The 16,398-nt window shown below is 49.3% G+C and overlaps 1 protein-coding gene across 1 annotated transcript in view; it reads left to right on the plus strand.

The window, feature by feature from the left end:
* LOC6577423 overlaps positions 1-16,398 on the plus strand; it is a 113,927-nt gene that overhangs the window by 71,437 nt on the left and 26,092 nt on the right. The window contains exons 32-52 of the mRNA XM_044008711.1: positions 249-572; positions 659-2,248; positions 2,314-5,499; positions 7,310-7,636; positions 7,697-8,014; positions 8,078-8,419; positions 8,474-8,770; positions 8,833-9,141; positions 9,200-9,844; positions 9,912-10,229; positions 10,294-10,629; positions 10,693-11,307; positions 11,365-12,015; positions 12,076-12,387; positions 12,451-12,789; positions 12,852-13,160; positions 13,222-14,172; positions 14,237-14,548; positions 14,606-14,947; positions 15,004-15,303; positions 15,371-16,321. Coding sequence (XP_043864646.1) covers positions 249-572; positions 659-2,248; positions 2,314-5,499; positions 7,310-7,636; positions 7,697-8,014; positions 8,078-8,419; positions 8,474-8,770; positions 8,833-9,141; positions 9,200-9,844; positions 9,912-10,229; positions 10,294-10,629; positions 10,693-11,307; positions 11,365-12,015; positions 12,076-12,387; positions 12,451-12,789; positions 12,852-13,160; positions 13,222-14,172; positions 14,237-14,548; positions 14,606-14,947; positions 15,004-15,303; positions 15,371-16,321 — 13,074 coding nt within the window. The remainder of the gene's footprint in view (positions 1-248; positions 573-658; positions 2,249-2,313; positions 5,500-7,309; positions 7,637-7,696; positions 8,015-8,077; positions 8,420-8,473; positions 8,771-8,832; positions 9,142-9,199; positions 9,845-9,911; positions 10,230-10,293; positions 10,630-10,692; positions 11,308-11,364; positions 12,016-12,075; positions 12,388-12,450; positions 12,790-12,851; positions 13,161-13,221; positions 14,173-14,236; positions 14,549-14,605; positions 14,948-15,003; positions 15,304-15,370; positions 16,322-16,398) is intronic.

A 16,398-nucleotide genomic window follows, 5' to 3' on the forward strand; every position in this document is an offset into this window, starting at 1 on the left:
GTATATGTATTTCTGTCCAGCTGGCGTTGGTTTTCTGATTCTTTCCTGCATGTATATCAATCCTTCACCTTAATCTTTTTCTTTATTTTTTTTTCTACTTTATGTTTTGATTTTATGTACACTCTACCAATTACTACTCTACACTATCCGAACTTCCCAACTGTACTATGTATTTGTATATGTGTAAATGTGTTTGTGTGGGTATACACTTACTTCAACTATCTGGCATGTCTGGCTTGGCTATGTAGTGGAGGAAACACCCAAAGAACCTGGTAATCCCTGTGTGCCCTCGCCCTGCGGACCCAACTCGAAATGCGTCGATATACGCGGTTCGCCTGCATGCTCCTGCCTGCCCGATTATCTCGGCCGGCCACCCAACTGCCGACCCGAATGCATGACTAGTCCCGATTGTCCAGCCAACTTGGCATGTGTTAACCAGCGCTGTGCAAACCCATGTATCGGTGCATGCGGCATACACTCGCAGTGTACTGTTATTAAGCATAATCCGAACTGTCAATGCGAGCCTGGTTACACCGGAGATCCTTTCTCCGGCTGTGCCATTATACACCAAAGTATACAAATTTATCCTTTTTCTCCAGCACATTTCTAACATTTATATTTGCATATTATCTTCTTCCCCACTCAACATATTCTTTAGTCACGCCAACGGAAGCCTCACGCAATCCCTGTAATCCAAGCCCATGCGGCGCCAATGCCGTATGTCGTGAACGCAACAACGCCGGTTCGTGTTCCTGCCTGCCCGAGTACTTTGGTGATCCGTACAGCGGTTGTCGTCCGGAATGCGTGCAAAATCCCGATTGCGATCGTTCACGCGCATGCATTAACAACAAGTGTCAGGATCCATGTCCGGGTGCATGCGGCATCAATGCCGAGTGCCGTGTATTGAATCACGCGCCCAACTGTATGTGCTTTGATGGATACACTGGGGATCCGCATCACTCTTGTTCGATAATTGAAGTCGTTACCCGTCGTCCCGAAAATCCATGCCAGCCCTCACCATGTGGACCCAATAGCCAGTGTCACGATACCAACAGCCATGCGGTCTGCAGCTGCCTGGAAGGGTATATTGGAGCACCACCGAGCTGCAAGCCTGAATGTGTGGTCAGCTCAGAGTGTGCACAGAATCGTGCATGCATCAACCAGAAGTGCGCTGATCCGTGCCGCGGAGCTTGCGGAGACAATGCCAAATGCCAAGTGGTTAACCACAATCCCATCTGTAGCTGTGTACCAGGCATGACGGGTGATCCTATCTCCGGATGTGTACCAGATGTGGGCAAGAGCACAGAAAATCCATGCGTGCCCTCACCTTGTGGACCGAACTCGATTTGCCGTGAAATTGGACAACAAGCTGCCTGCTCATGTCGGGCCAACTATATTGGACGTCCGCCCAGCTGTCGGCCAGAGTGCACCACCAACGACGAATGCCAAAATCATCTGTCCTGCCAACAGGAGCGCTGCGTTGATCCTTGCCCTGGCTCATGCGGCAGCAATGCCATTTGCCAGGTGGTTCAACACAATGCAGTTTGCTCCTGTGCCGATGGCTATGAGGGCGATCCGCTATTCGGCTGTCAGCTCATACCACCAGTATTACCCACGCAACCACCATCATCACCGTGCGAGCCTTCGCCCTGTGGTCCACACGCCGAGTGCCGTGAACGCAACGGTGCCGGTGCATGCTACTGCCACGACGGCTTCGAGGGAAATCCCTACGATGCGCAGCGAGGCTGCCGTCGCGAATGTGAGACGAACGATGAGTGCAGCCCAGCACAGGCATGCGTGCGCTTCAAGTGCATTGACCCATGCGCAAATATGTGCGGTGAATTTGCGATCTGTACGGTAGACAACCATGTGCCCACCTGTGTTTGCCCGGACGGCTACAGCGGTGATCCATTCTTTAGCTGCCGACCTGTACCGGTTACACCACCGCCACCTATAAATCCGTGTGTGCCATCGCCTTGCGGCCCCAACAGCAATTGCCGCAGCATGAACAACCAAGCTGTGTGCTCTTGTCAATCAGGATTCGTCAACCAACCGCCAAACTGCCGTCCCGAGTGTGTTGTCAGCGCGGAGTGCGCCCCAGAGCGTGCTTGCGTCAACAACAAGTGCGTGGATCCCTGCCTGCACACGTGTGGCATTCGTGCTATCTGCAGCACCAAGAATCACAGTCCGATTTGCACCTGCCCACGCGGAATGACTGGCGATCCGTTCGTACAATGTACCAAAATACGTAAGTAATCAATTGAACTTAATGTTAACTTTTAGATTCTAATACGAAATCTTTCCAACTTGCAGCGATTACAAACGACGTAACCACGCCCGAACCACCTGCACCATCCTGCGTACCCTCGCCTTGTGGCCCTAATGCGAAATGTCAAATTGTGGGTGGCAGTCCAGCATGCTCTTGCCTGCCCGACTTTATTGGCGCACCCCCACGTTGCCGACCTCAGTGCGTTTTGAACTCAGAGTGTGGCCCCACGGAGGCGTGCATCAATCAAAAGTGTCGCGATCCCTGCCCTGGCTCGTGCGGTTTTGAGGCCAAGTGCCATGTGCTTAACCATCTGCCAATATGTAACTGCATCGATGGCTTCACTGGCGATCCATTTGTACGCTGCAGCAAGCTGCCAGAGGAAAAGGTGGTCTCACGACCCGATGATCCATGCAGTCCCAGTCCCTGCGGACCCAATGCTGACTGCTTTGCCGGTGAATGCCGCTGTCAGAACAACTATCAAGGTAATCCCTACGAGGGCTGTCGTCCGGAATGCACACTGTCTGCGGACTGTTCACGGGATAAGGCTTGCATGCGCAACAAGTGTGTGGATCCCTGTCCAGGAACATGTGGAAATAATGCCATTTGCGAAGTTATGAATCACATACCCGTCTGTTCCTGCCAGCAAGGCTATGAGGGTGATCCGTTCACTAATTGCCGACCAAAACCAATAGAACCTGTGGAAACACCCAAACCCTGCTCACCCTCGCCATGCGGTGCCAACAGCCAATGTCGCGATATTAATGGACACGCGGTATGCTCCTGCCTGGAAGGCTTCATTGGAGCGCCACCACAATGTCGACCAGAGTGTGTCGTTTCCAGCGAGTGCTCAGCAGTTCAAGCGTGCGTCAACAAAAAGTGCGTAGATCCCTGTGCTGGTGCATGTGGCTTTGAAGCGCGCTGTGAGGTTATCAATCACAGTCCCATATGCGGCTGTCCTCCAGGCACAACTGGAGATCCATTCAAGGGCTGCACCGAAATACCCATGCAGAAGGATGTTGATCAAAAGCCGCCGCCCAGCGATCCATGCGTGCCATCGCCCTGTGGACCCAACTCCATATGCAAAGCTGATAACAAGGGACCTGTTTGCCAATGTCTGCCAGAGTACTTTGGAGCTCCGCCCAACTGCCGAGTCGAATGTATCATTAATCCAGATTGTCCCTCGACACAGGCATGCATAAATAACAAGTGTCGCGATCCCTGTCCCGGATCGTGTGGCACGAACTCCGAATGCCGCGTTATTGGCCACTCTGTTTCATGCTCATGTCCGCCCGGATATGCTGGCAATGCTTTCGTACAGTGCGTGCAGCAGCGTGAAGAGCAACCGAAGCCATGCGAGCCCTCCCCATGTGGCGCCAACGCTGAATGCATTGAACGCAATGGAGCCGCCGCTTGCAAATGCATTGACGAATATCAGGGCAATCCCTACGAAGGCTGTCGACCAGAGTGCGTGCTCAGCTCGGACTGCTCCACGGATAAGGCTTGCATAAGGAACAAATGTCAGGATCCTTGCCCGGGTATCTGTGGCTCCAATGCTCAATGCTATGCTATCAATCATGTGCCCAACTGCGTTTGCAACGACGGATATACGGGCGATCCGTTCTCCAACTGCCGTCGTGTTGAAGTAACTCCACCGCCAACTGTGGCCGATCCATGCAGCCCGTCGCCTTGTGGCCCTAACAGCAAGTGCCGCCTTGCCAATGGCCTGGCTGTATGCTCTTGTCTGGATACCTTTGTTGGTGCACCGCCCAACTGCAAGCCGGAGTGTACGGTGAATGCTGAATGCCCACAGAACAAGGCGTGTCATAAGTTCCGCTGCGCAAATCCATGCGCCGGCACTTGCGGCATTGATGCCAAGTGCGAGGTCATCAATCACAATCCCATATGTAGTTGCCCCATCGACATGACAGGCGATCCGTTTGCGCGCTGCTATCCAGCACCGGAAGTTGCTGAGCCAAAGGACGCCCCCAAGAACCCTTGCCAGCCCTCGCCTTGCGGCCTTTATTCCGAGTGCCGTGTGCGTGGTGATCAGGCATCCTGCTCTTGCTTGCCAAACTATATTGGAGCACCGCCCAATTGCCGCTCCGAGTGTGTTGTCAACACTGATTGTGCCTCTGATCGTGCTTGTATTGCAGAGAAGTGCCGCAATCCCTGTGAAGGATCTTGCGGTATTAACTCCGAGTGCCGTGTTCAAAATCACCTGGCTATATGTACGTGCCGCGGCAGCTTTACCGGCGATCCGTTTGTGCAATGTGTCGAGGTTGTTGAAAAGACAACGCAGCCACCTCCCACATCACTGGATCCGTGTGATCTCCAACCATGCGGTGCCAATGCCGAATGCAATAACGGAATCTGTACCTGCCTAGCTGAATATCAGGGTGATCCCTACACCGGCTGCCGTCCAGAGTGCACGCTTAGCACAGATTGCTCGCCAAATAAGGCTTGCCTGAACAAGAAGTGTGTCGATCCTTGCCCCGGAACCTGTGGACAGAATGCACAATGTGATGTCTCAAATCATATACCTATCTGCAGCTGCCTGCAAGGCTACACGGGTGATCCGTTTGTCCATTGCCGTCAGGAGACGCCGGTGCCCAAAGATCCTTGCCAACCAAACCCATGTGGACCCAATAGCTTATGCCACGTCTCTGCTCAGGGTGCTGTTTGTGCCTGCCAGCCAGGCATGTTGGGCTCACCACCTGCTTGCAAGCCCGAGTGCATTGTCAGCTCAGAGTGTTCCCTGCAAACGGCCTGCATACAAAAGAAATGTTTCGATCCTTGCCCAGGAGCTTGCGGTCAGTTCGCTCGCTGCCAAGTGATCAATCACAATCCGTCTTGCTCATGCAACACTGGTTATACGGGTGATCCGTTCACACGCTGCTATCAGGAAGAACGTAAGCCCCCACCAGAGGCTCCCAGCCATCCTTGCGTGCCATCACCATGTGGACCGAATTCAGAGTGCAAAGAACTTAACGGAAATCCAGCCTGTTCGTGTGCGGCAACATTTATCGGCACACCACCCAACTGTCGACCCGAGTGCACCATTAATCCGGAATGTTCGCCAACTAAAGCTTGCATACGTCAGAAGTGCGCCGATCCTTGCGTGGGCGCCTGCGGCTTCAATGCCCGCTGCATCGTGGCCAATCATCAACCCATCTGCACATGTGATGTGGGCTATACAGGAGATCCTTTCACCGGCTGTCAACAGGAACAAGGTAGGAATCCGTTTTCATTTATTACACACAATACACTCGTAGTTAGGTCAAGGCGTAAACTAGCTTGGTTAAGGTTGCTTAAATCAATGTCCACTGCCCAAATTTTTGAACACCTGCCTAAAAGACAAAGCTTTACTGGAGATTCACTGCAATTACACGTATTCGCATTTGTTTACGCCTTGATAGGGAAATCCGAATGTGAAACTGAAATAAAATACCTCACAAATCGTGCCATATTTTATTATAATCATAAATTGCCCCTGAACTCAAGTTACATATATTTGTTTTCCCCTTAAAACACAATCAGTTTCACATGTTTGAAATGCGCATCAAAAAAAATTACAAATGCAAATTTGATTCATTTTTATTACATTATTGAAAATGTACTTAAATTTTTTTTTTGTATGCGATGTTTTTTAACGTACAAATCGTATATTTGCAAATTAAGCTATCGCGATATTTTGAATTTGAAAAAAAAAAAAACTGCATTCCCCCTTTGTTTTTTACATTGAACAAATTACTTCAAGCACTGTCAATTTATTTTAATGCGCATTGATTTTGAGTTTTTAAACACACCATTTACACGAATTTATATTAAAAGTTTTGTTTATTGCACGCACAAGCACACTGCATTGCAAAATATGTGTTTTCAAATATATCATCATTTCATTGTTTATCAACACTGGAGCGAAATGCAAGTCTAAGGTCGCACAGTTCTGTACGAGTTGTCTGAATTGTTGCTGGCCGAGGAAGTGTTTGTGTGCGGCAGTAGTCAATATTTTTAATTAGTTTAAGATTATATTTTTGACACTATATTATATTTGCTTTTAAACGCCTTTAACGCCTCAATACAATATGCAAACTTGCCACGCCTTTTTGTCACACTATATATGTATAAGTAAAATGCCTCAACAAAACGCCTTGAATTGCCCTAACCCCCTGACTTTGTCGTTTTTGATGCTTTGGGAAGTAATATTTTGGCCCTGTTGTATGAATTGAATTCGGACCCATGAAATGCTTATACTTATACCAATTTGTTTGACCCAAATGCGTACAATTTTTCAATACTTAACCTCTGAATTCGATTACCTAACCCGAAATTGAAAATTCTTAAAATACCGAAAGACAAAAACCCCCTTCGAAATTGAGTACTGCGTTGTTATCGCCCAAAATTTGTGCCCTTTTATAAAGTATAATTGTAACATCGGATCGCCAAAGGATTATCAACAATTACCAAAGACTACATGAAACTAAAAAGCGCTTATTGATTACTAGTAATTAGTTAATATACTATGTTTAAGAACTTAGATTTGTAACTCTGTAGTGCCAAATATTTAATTCATTTAACAAATGCAATAAATCGATTGATATAAGATGACACGAAACACTTGTTTTAATGACGTCACAAAACGTATGAAACCATACTGCGCATATTACATTATGCAGCCCTGCACACAACACTGCGCACTGCACCACAATATGCAACTCACTGCAACGCACTGCGTTTAACAACACTAAAAACTAAAACCTGCCGCGCAAAAAGAAACTTTTTGCGTCAAAATTCAAAACAAATTAATTGGAAAATGCCAACATTTAATCCGTGCTCTAATCTCACTGCCAACAAAATAAAAACCAAACACCCAATTGGAATAATGAACTGCAAATAAAATGCTTAAAACTAAAGCAATTGCCAGGTGTGTTTGTTCGTACTAAACCCGCAAAACTAAAGAACAGTTATTAAAGTTATTGCCAAAACTCTCTTTTCTTCCACACCCGCTCTGTCGCTCTTAACCGTCTTTCCCGAGTGCAGATAAAATAGTCAATGAACAGATCACACCATGTGAACCAAATCCCTGTGGATCAAACGCCGTTTGCCGTGAGCACAATGGCATTGGCGCTTGCCAGTGCCTGCCCGATTACTTTGGCGATCCGTACCAGTCGTGTCGACCGGAATGCGTACGTAATTCCGACTGTCCATCGAACAAGGCATGTCAGCAGCAAAAGTGTCGCGATCCCTGCCCTGGCACATGTGGTACAAATGCCGATTGCCGCGTAACGGCACATCTACCCACGTGCACGTGCCGCAGCGGCTACACCGGTGATCCGTATCGTTACTGTCATGTGGAACCCGCTCAACGTAAGATCCATCTCTACCCATGTCTGCAGATTAACAACGACTATAAGATACCATTTACAGCTATACGGCAAGCCGAACCCACTCAACCTTGCCGACCCTCACCTTGTGGCCCCAATTCCCAGTGCCGCGAGCTTAACGGCCAAGCGGTTTGCTCCTGTCTTGAACTGTACATCGGTCTGCCACCCAACTGTCGACCCGAGTGTGTATTGAGTACCGAATGTCCCACTGATAAAGCATGCATAAGTCAACGTTGTCAGGATCCTTGCCCGGGCACCTGCGGCATTAATGCCGAGTGCCGTGTGCGTAATCATAGTCCACTTTGTCAGTGTCGTCGCGGTTTTACGGGCGACGCCTTTACACGTTGCTATGCCATGCCACGTAAGAAATTTAGTTGCAGTCGAAGACGATTCTCTCATTGTAATATTAATTCTCTCAATTTAGCACCCGCACCTGTCATTGAACGTGTTGAACGCGATCCTTGTGTACCCACACCCTGTGGGCTCAATAGTCAGTGTCGCAATGTGCAAGGAGTTCCATCTTGCACTTGTCTACCGGAATATATAGGCACGCCGCCAAATTGCCGACCCGAATGCACTATCAGTGCAGAGTGTGCCTCGAATATGGCGTGTATTCGAGAAAAGTGTATAGACCCATGTCCCGGCTCTTGCGGCTATGCTGCGGAATGTAATGTTGTCAATCACACACCCATATGTACTTGTCCAACAGGTTATACAGGTGATCCGTTTAGCAGCTGTCGTCTGGCTCCACCAGAGCCTGTATTAAGTGAGTTAAAAAAAAAACAAGGATCACATATCCCTAATTGCTTACGATCTTTAGACGAATACGTTGATCGCTGTCAACCAACACCGTGTGGTCCTAATGCTCAATGCAGAGACGGTGTATGCACATGTTTGCCCGAGTTCCATGGGGATCCCTATGCGGGTTGTCGTCCAGAATGTGTCCTCAATTCCGACTGCCCGCGCGATAAGGCTTGTCTGCGCAGCAAATGTCTCAATCCGTGCCCGGGCACTTGTGGCGAGAACGCTATTTGCGATGTAATCAATCATATACCCATGTGTAGATGCCCCGATGGCACCGCAGGCAGCGCCTTTATACGCTGTACACCCGTGCCGAGTACGTCGACCTTGTTGTTCTCAATTTGTTCTCCCTTACTTATTGTTGAAACTTATCTACAGAAATTGTTGTGGACACTAATCCTTGCCTACCATCGCCTTGTGGTCCAAATTCTCAGTGCCGCGAAGTCAACCAGCAGGCTGTATGTTCTTGTTTGCCAACCTTCATTGGCGCTCCACCCACGTGTAGACCAGAATGTACTTCCAATGCCGAGTGTGCACCCACTCAAGCGTGCCTCAATCAGCGTTGTGGTGATCCATGTCCTGGTACTTGTGGTGTGGGCGCCGATTGTGCGGTTGTCAATCACAGTCCCTTCTGCACCTGCCCCACGCGCTTCACTGGAAATCCCTTTATACGTTGTCAGCCACAAAGTAAGCGTACATGTCATGTGAAGCTAAAGAATCTTTTACAATAATAGCTCATCCCCAGTCGAACCTCTGCGCGATATTCAGCCAATCGATCCTTGCCGGCCGTCCCCCTGCGGCCCCTACGCGCAATGTCGACCTATTGGAGAAGCACCAGCTTGTTCCTGTCTTGAAACATATATAGGACGTCCACCAAACTGCCGACCGGAGTGTGTTACCAGCTCAGATTGCAACAGCCAACTGGCTTGTATTAACCAAAAATGTGTTGATCCATGCCCAGGCCGCTGTGGCCTGAATGCTGACTGCCTCGTCGTCAGTCATGTGGTACAATGCATCTGCCAGCAAGGCTTCACTGGTGACCCATTTGTCCAATGCAGTCCAGAAATCGAACGTGATATCGAAGTCCGTACGCCATGCAGCCCAAGCCCATGTGGGGCGAATGCTATTTGTCGCGAACGAGACGGAGCTGGATCTTGTCAATGTCTACCTGAATACTTTGGCAATCCCTACGATGGTTGTCGTCCCGAGTGTGTTCTTGATTCCGATTGTCCATCGAATCGTGCCTGCCAACAGCAAAAATGTCAGGATCCGTGCCCTGGCACCTGTGGTCGAAATGCCAATTGTCAAGTAGTCAATCACCTACCATCCTGTAATTGTCTACCTGGATACATTGGCGATCCGTATCGTCTTTGTACGCGTCCTGTGGAACGTAAGCAACTCGCCGCCAACTTGTGAAAATCACAATCCTAACCTTTGCACATCTTATTTTGCTGTAGCTATACGCAATGAATACACTAATCCATGTGAGCCCACGCCGTGTGGTCCCAACTCGCAGTGTCGCGTTACCAATGAACAGGCCGTCTGTTCTTGTCTACCCCAGTTCATTGGCGCGCCACCAGCCTGTCGACCTGAGTGCACCATCTCATCGGAATGTGCTGCAGACAAGGCCTGTCTAAATCAGAAATGTGTCAATCCCTGCGTGGCCAACACCTGTGGCAACAATGCAATTTGTCGAGTACGCAACCACAGTCCAATCTGCAGTTGCATCAGTGGATTCACTGGTGATGCCTTTACCCAATGCTTCCCTATACCACGTAAGCCCAAATTCTTCGCCGTAATGTTATGTCGACTGTACCCAAATCTATTTATGCACTGTAGCCCGGCCAATAGAGGTGCAACCAGAGCCGTTACGCGATCCCTGCGTGCCCACACCCTGTGGTCCACACTCTGAATGTCGCAACATTAATGGAGTTCCAGCGTGCTCCTGCTTAGCTACGTTTGTTGGTCAGGCACCCAACTGTCGTCCAGAGTGCACCATTAATTCCGAATGTCCCAGTCAGCAGGCATGCATTAATCAGAAATGCCGCGATCCCTGTCCAGGCGCCTGTGGATTAAATGCAATTTGTAGTGTTATAAACCATACACCGCTGTGTGCTTGCATTGACGGCTATATTGGTAATCCGTTTACGAACTGCAATCCAAAGCCACCGCAACGTACGTGTCCAGGTCAAACTCCAAAAGGATTGCAACAATGTTCACCATTTATACTTTTTACAGCACCTACACCTCCTGTCAGGGACGATCCTTGCAATCCATCGCCATGTGGTGCCAATGCACAATGTAATGATGGTAAATGTACCTGCATAGCCGAATACCAGGGCGATCCATATGTTGGCTGTCGCCCAGAGTGTGTTCTCAACACAGACTGCCCACAGAACCGTGCATGCATTCGTAATAAATGCATCGATCCTTGTCCCGGCACCTGTGGAGTGAATGCAGTTTGTGAGGTGACAAATCATGTGCCCATCTGTCGGTGCCCCGATCAAATGTCGGGAAATGCATTCTTTGAATGCCGCTCAGTGCCAGCACCTCCGCCACAGAATCCCTGCCAACCATCACCTTGTGGACCTAATAGCCAATGTCGCGTTGTGCAGGAAACCGCCGTCTGCTCTTGTCTGATTGATTATGTAGGCAGTCCACCGCAATGTCGTCCCGAATGTGTTACAAATTCAGATTGTGCAGCCAATCAAGCATGCCAGAATATGAAGTGCCGCGATCCTTGCCCCGGCACTTGCGGCTTCAATGCTCTATGCAATGTGGTGAACCACAGTCCTTTCTGCAGTTGTCCCGCAGGCATGTCAGGCAATCCTTTCGTGCGCTGTGAACAGATTAGTAAGTTATCTAAAATGTTTGGAAACTTGGCAGGCATACAATATCGAATTCTTACAGTAGTTCCCCAACGTGATGTCACACCTCAAAATCCATGTCAACCCTCGCCATGTGGCCCCAACTCTGAGTGTCGTGTCTCAGGTGATTCGCCATCCTGTTCTTGTTTGCCTGAATTTTTGGGGTCTCCGCCGAACTGCCGACCAGAATGCATATCTAACTCAGAGTGTGCTACCAACCAGGCGTGTGTTAATCAGAAATGCGTGGATCCATGTCCAGGACTATGTGGGCTCAATGCGAACTGTCGCACTTTCAGCCATACAGCCATGTGCCTTTGTGATAGCGGATTCACTGGAGATCCCTTTGCCCAGTGCAGCCCCATAAGAGAAACACAGATCGAACGGATACAGCCATGCAACCCAAGTCCGTGCGGCGTCAATGCGAAGTGTGAAGAACGTGGCGGAGCTGGCTCATGCCAGTGTCTTCCTGAATACTTTGGCAATCCTTACGAGGGCTGCCGGCCGGAGTGCGTAACCAACTCAGATTGTCCTTCGAATAGAGCTTGTCAGCAGCAGAAATGCCGCGATCCCTGCCCTGGCACATGTGGACAGAACGCCGAATGCCAAGTTATTAATCACTTGGCCACATGCAATTGTCTGAATGGCTACACTGGAGATCCGTACAGCATTTGCCGCATTATAGAAAACGAACCACGTAAGCCCACACTGCCGAATCTCACAGTGGATCCGACTGTTTATACCAAATTTTTTATAGCCGAACGTGTCTATGTAAATCCCTGTCAACCATCACCTTGTGGACCTAACTCGCGCTGCCGCGAAGTTAACGAGCAAGCTGTCTGCTCCTGTCTAGCTGAGTTTATTGGCAGTCCACCAGCTTGTCGGCCCGAATGTACCAGTAGCTCCGAATGCGCTGCTGATAAGGCTTGTGTGAATCGAAAATGCGTGGACCCATGTCCCAATGTCTGCGGCCAACAGGCCGAGTGCCGTGTACGAAACCATAGTCCTATCTGCACTTGCAAAAATGGATTTACAGGCGACGCTTTTACACGTTGCTATAAACTGCCTCGTAAGCCTTTTATTATTATTTCAAAGTACCCAAATCTAATGGATACTTTCAAAACATTTTTAGCCCCGCCTATTGTGACAATTGAACGAGAACCTCTTGATCCCTGTGTTCCATCGCCTTGTGGTGCCAACTCACAATGTCGCGATGTTTATGGAACACCATCATGTTCCTGCCTGCCAAATTATCTAGGCACTCCACCAAACTGCCGACCAGAATGCTCTATCAATGCCGAATGCCCGAGTCATCAGGCATGCATAAATCAAAAGTGTCGCGACCCTTGCCCTGGTTCCTGTGGCCTGAATACTCAGTGCAATGTGATAAATCACACACCGATTTGTAGTTGTCTGTTGGGTTATATTGGTGATCCCTTCGTTGTCTGTAATCCTGAACCACCTCAAAGAAGTAAGAATTTTATGAGATTCAATTCAATAGCAGACAAATTTAATACTCAGCTTATCCATCAGTTGAAGACCCGCCAGTACCTCAGGATCCTTGCAACCCTTCGCCATGTGGGGCTAATGCCCAATGTCGTAATGGTCAATGCACCTGCATTCCTGAATACCAAGGAGATCCTTTCGTGGGTTGTCGCCCTGAATGTGTACTGCACACAGATTGCGCCCGCAATCTTGCCTGTGTGCGTCATAAGTGTGTGGATCCATGTCCAGGCACTTGTGCGACCACTGCCATTTGCGAGGTGCTCAATCACATACCCAACTGCCGTTGTCCAGATGGCATGGAAGGCAATGCGTTTGTCTCTTGCAGCCCAGTGCAACGTAAGCCATCATCAATATCGTGTTTCCATTTCGCTTCTACAGCTTATTACCATTTTTTTAGAACTCGACGTCGTTCAAAATCCTTGCCAGCCAACGCCTTGCGGACCAAACTCACAATGTCGCGTGATAAATCAACAGGCCATCTGCTCTTGCATTACGTCTTTTATCGGTAGCCCGCCATTCTGTCGACCTGAATGCACATCGAACTCGGAATGCCCACTGAACTTGGCTTGTCTTAATCAGAAGTGTAGTGATCCATGTCCCGGTGTCTGTGGTCGCAATGCCCAGTGTCATGTGACAAACCACAGTCCATTCTGTCGTTGTCTGGATCGCCATACGGGCAATCCATTTGTTAGCTGCCAACCGATTATCGAGCCCCCAACGCCTCCACCGCGCCAGGCCTGTCAGCCATCACCTTGCGGACCTTTTGCCGAGTGCCGTGAGGTAAATGAGACACCTTCTTGCACTTGCCTGCCAAACTACATTGGAGCACCGCCGAACTGTCGACCAGAGTGTGTTACCAGCTCGGAATGCCCAACAAATCAGGCTTGCATGCAACAAAAGTGTCGGGATCCTTGTCCTGGTTTATGTGGGCAGGCTGCTGTATGCCGAGTAATTTCACATACACCAAGTTGTTATTGCCCCGACAATATGGAGGGTGATCCCTTCGTACAGTGTGTGGAGAAAAGAATTCAGCAATTGGATCAGTTGGATCCATGCAATCCAAGTCCATGTGGCGCAAATGCTCGATGCACATCCCGCCAGGATGCTGGCTCATGTCAATGTCTGCCAGGTTACTTTGGAAATCCGTACGAGGGATGCCGTCCAGAATGTGTGCTCGACTCTGATTGTCCATCGAACCGTGCCTGCCAGCAACAAAAGTGTCAAGATCCGTGCCCCGGAACCTGTGGTCCGAATGCTGTCTGCAATGTGCTCAATCATGTGCCCAGCTGCAGCTGCTTAATTGGTTACAGTGGTGATCCGTATCGCCTATGCCAACCAGAACGGCAACGTAAGACTATTCATGCCTCTCTTAGTGGAAAAATATTAGTCATTAATACCCTTTCCATCTATAGCTATCAAGCAATATGTGAATCCCTGCCAACCCTCTCCCTGTGGCCCCAATTCTCAGTGTCGAGAGAGCAATGAACAGGCTGTTTGCTCATGCTTGCCCGAGTATGTGGGTGCACCACCAATCTGTCGACCTGAGTGTACAATCTCGTCTGAGTGTGCGGCAGACAAGGCCTGTGTGGCCAAGAAGTGTGTTGATCCCTGTCCAGGCACTTGTGGTGATCAAGCTTTATGCCGTGTAGTTAATCATAGTCCAATTTGTTCGTGTCGCACTGGTTTTACGGGCGATGCTTTCTACCGCTGTCTACCCATACCTCGTAAGTGCTCTGCTTGCCTTCAGTTATGCCATTGTAACGATTCCATTCCGGATTTAGCGGCTCCGCCTACTACAATTGTGCAAAAACAACCGATCGACCCTTGTGTGCCCTCACCTTGCGGCTCTTACGCTGAGTGCCGTCCACGTGGTGAAGCACCATCCTGCTCCTGTTTGCCCGGTTATTTGGGAGTACCACCCAACTGCCGCCCCGAGTGTCGAATCAACTCAGACTGCCCCAGCAGTCAGGCCTGCATTAATGAAAAGTGTCGCGATCCCTGTCCAGGTTCCTGTGGCTTTGGTGCCATTTGTAATGTCATAAATCATACACCCAGTTGCACTTGTCCAGCTGGATATACCGGGGACGCCTTTAGTCACTGTCAACCGGAACCACCACCAAAACGTAAGCTAGGCACTGAACAAACACTATCAACAGCTTCATTATTGTTCAATTTGTAGCTGTAGAATCCGACGATCCTTGCAATCCTTCGCCATGTGGTCCAAACGCTGTATGCAATGCCGGTGTCTGCACCTGTCTGCCAGAGTATCTAGGCGATCCTTACAGCGGTTGTCGACCTGAATGCCTTACTAGCTCAGATTGCCCGCGCGATAGAGCCTGCGCTCTTCACAAATGCTTCGACCCCTGTCCAGGCACATGCGCTCCAAATGCGCTGTGCACCGTGCTTAACCACATACCGATGTGTACATGTCCTGAAGGTTATGCAGGAAATGCATTCCTGCAGTGTCATCCAATACCACGTAAATATTCTGCTCTTCCAAATTGACCAAACAGAGTCGAGATTTCTATGCATCATTTACTTTGCAGCACCTGCGATTGTACAACCCTGTCAGCCGTCGCCTTGTGGACCGAATTCCCAATGCCGAGAGGCGAATCAGCAAGCTGTCTGCTCATGTGTGCCTGGCTATATTGGCGCACCACCACTTTGTCGTCCAGAGTGCACTAGTAACTCGGAATGTGCTGCCCAACTAGCCTGTGTCAATCAAAAGTGTATCGATCCGTGCCCGGGCGCTTGTGGTCGCAGTGCCCAGTGTAGTGTAGTCAATCATAATCCCTTCTGCACATGTTTGCCTCACTATACGGGTAATCCGTTTGTCGGCTGCCAACTAATTGTTGAGCCTCCCCAACGTGACATTGAGCCCCAAGATCCATGTCGCCCATCACCTTGTGGCGCTAATGCCGAATGTCGCGCTATTGGGGAGACACCATCATGCACATGTTTAGCAGGATATGTGGGCTCACCGCCTTATTGCAAGCCCGAATGTGTCGCGAACTCCGAATGCCCCAGTAATCGTGCGTGTATAAACCAAAAATGTCGCGATCCGTGTCCTGGACTTTGTGGAGCCAATGCCATATGTCGTGTTGTCTCACATACGCCTATGTGTGTTTGTGACGCTGGACTAACGGGCGATCCATTTACACAATGCCAACCAATAGAAAAGGATGTGGAAATTATCAATCCCTGCCAGCCATCGCCATGCGGCTCCAATGCCGAGTGTATACAACGCAATGGTGCCGGAGCCTGTCAATGCTTACCTGATTTCTTTGGCAATCCTTACGAGGGATGTCGACCGGAATGTATACTAAATTCGGATTGTCCTTCAAATCGTGCGTGTCAACAACAAAAGTGCCGGGATCCGTGTCCTGGTAGCTGCGGACAAAATGCTGAATGCAATGTTGTTAATCATACACCCATGTGCTCCTGCTTCGCGGGATATGTTGGAGATCCGTATCGCTACTGTAACCAGCCAGCAGAACGTAAGCTAGTTCCAATTTATTTTGTAGATTCGTCTAACCAGCTCGTAGTGGCATTGTAGTTACTAATTGAAAACGTA

This window comes from Drosophila mojavensis, unplaced genomic scaffold (assembly GCF_018153725.1).
Source record: "Drosophila mojavensis isolate 15081-1352.22 unplaced genomic scaffold, ASM1815372v1 contig_36, whole genome shotgun sequence".
Taxonomy (NCBI): domain Eukaryota; kingdom Metazoa; phylum Arthropoda; class Insecta; order Diptera; family Drosophilidae; genus Drosophila; species Drosophila mojavensis.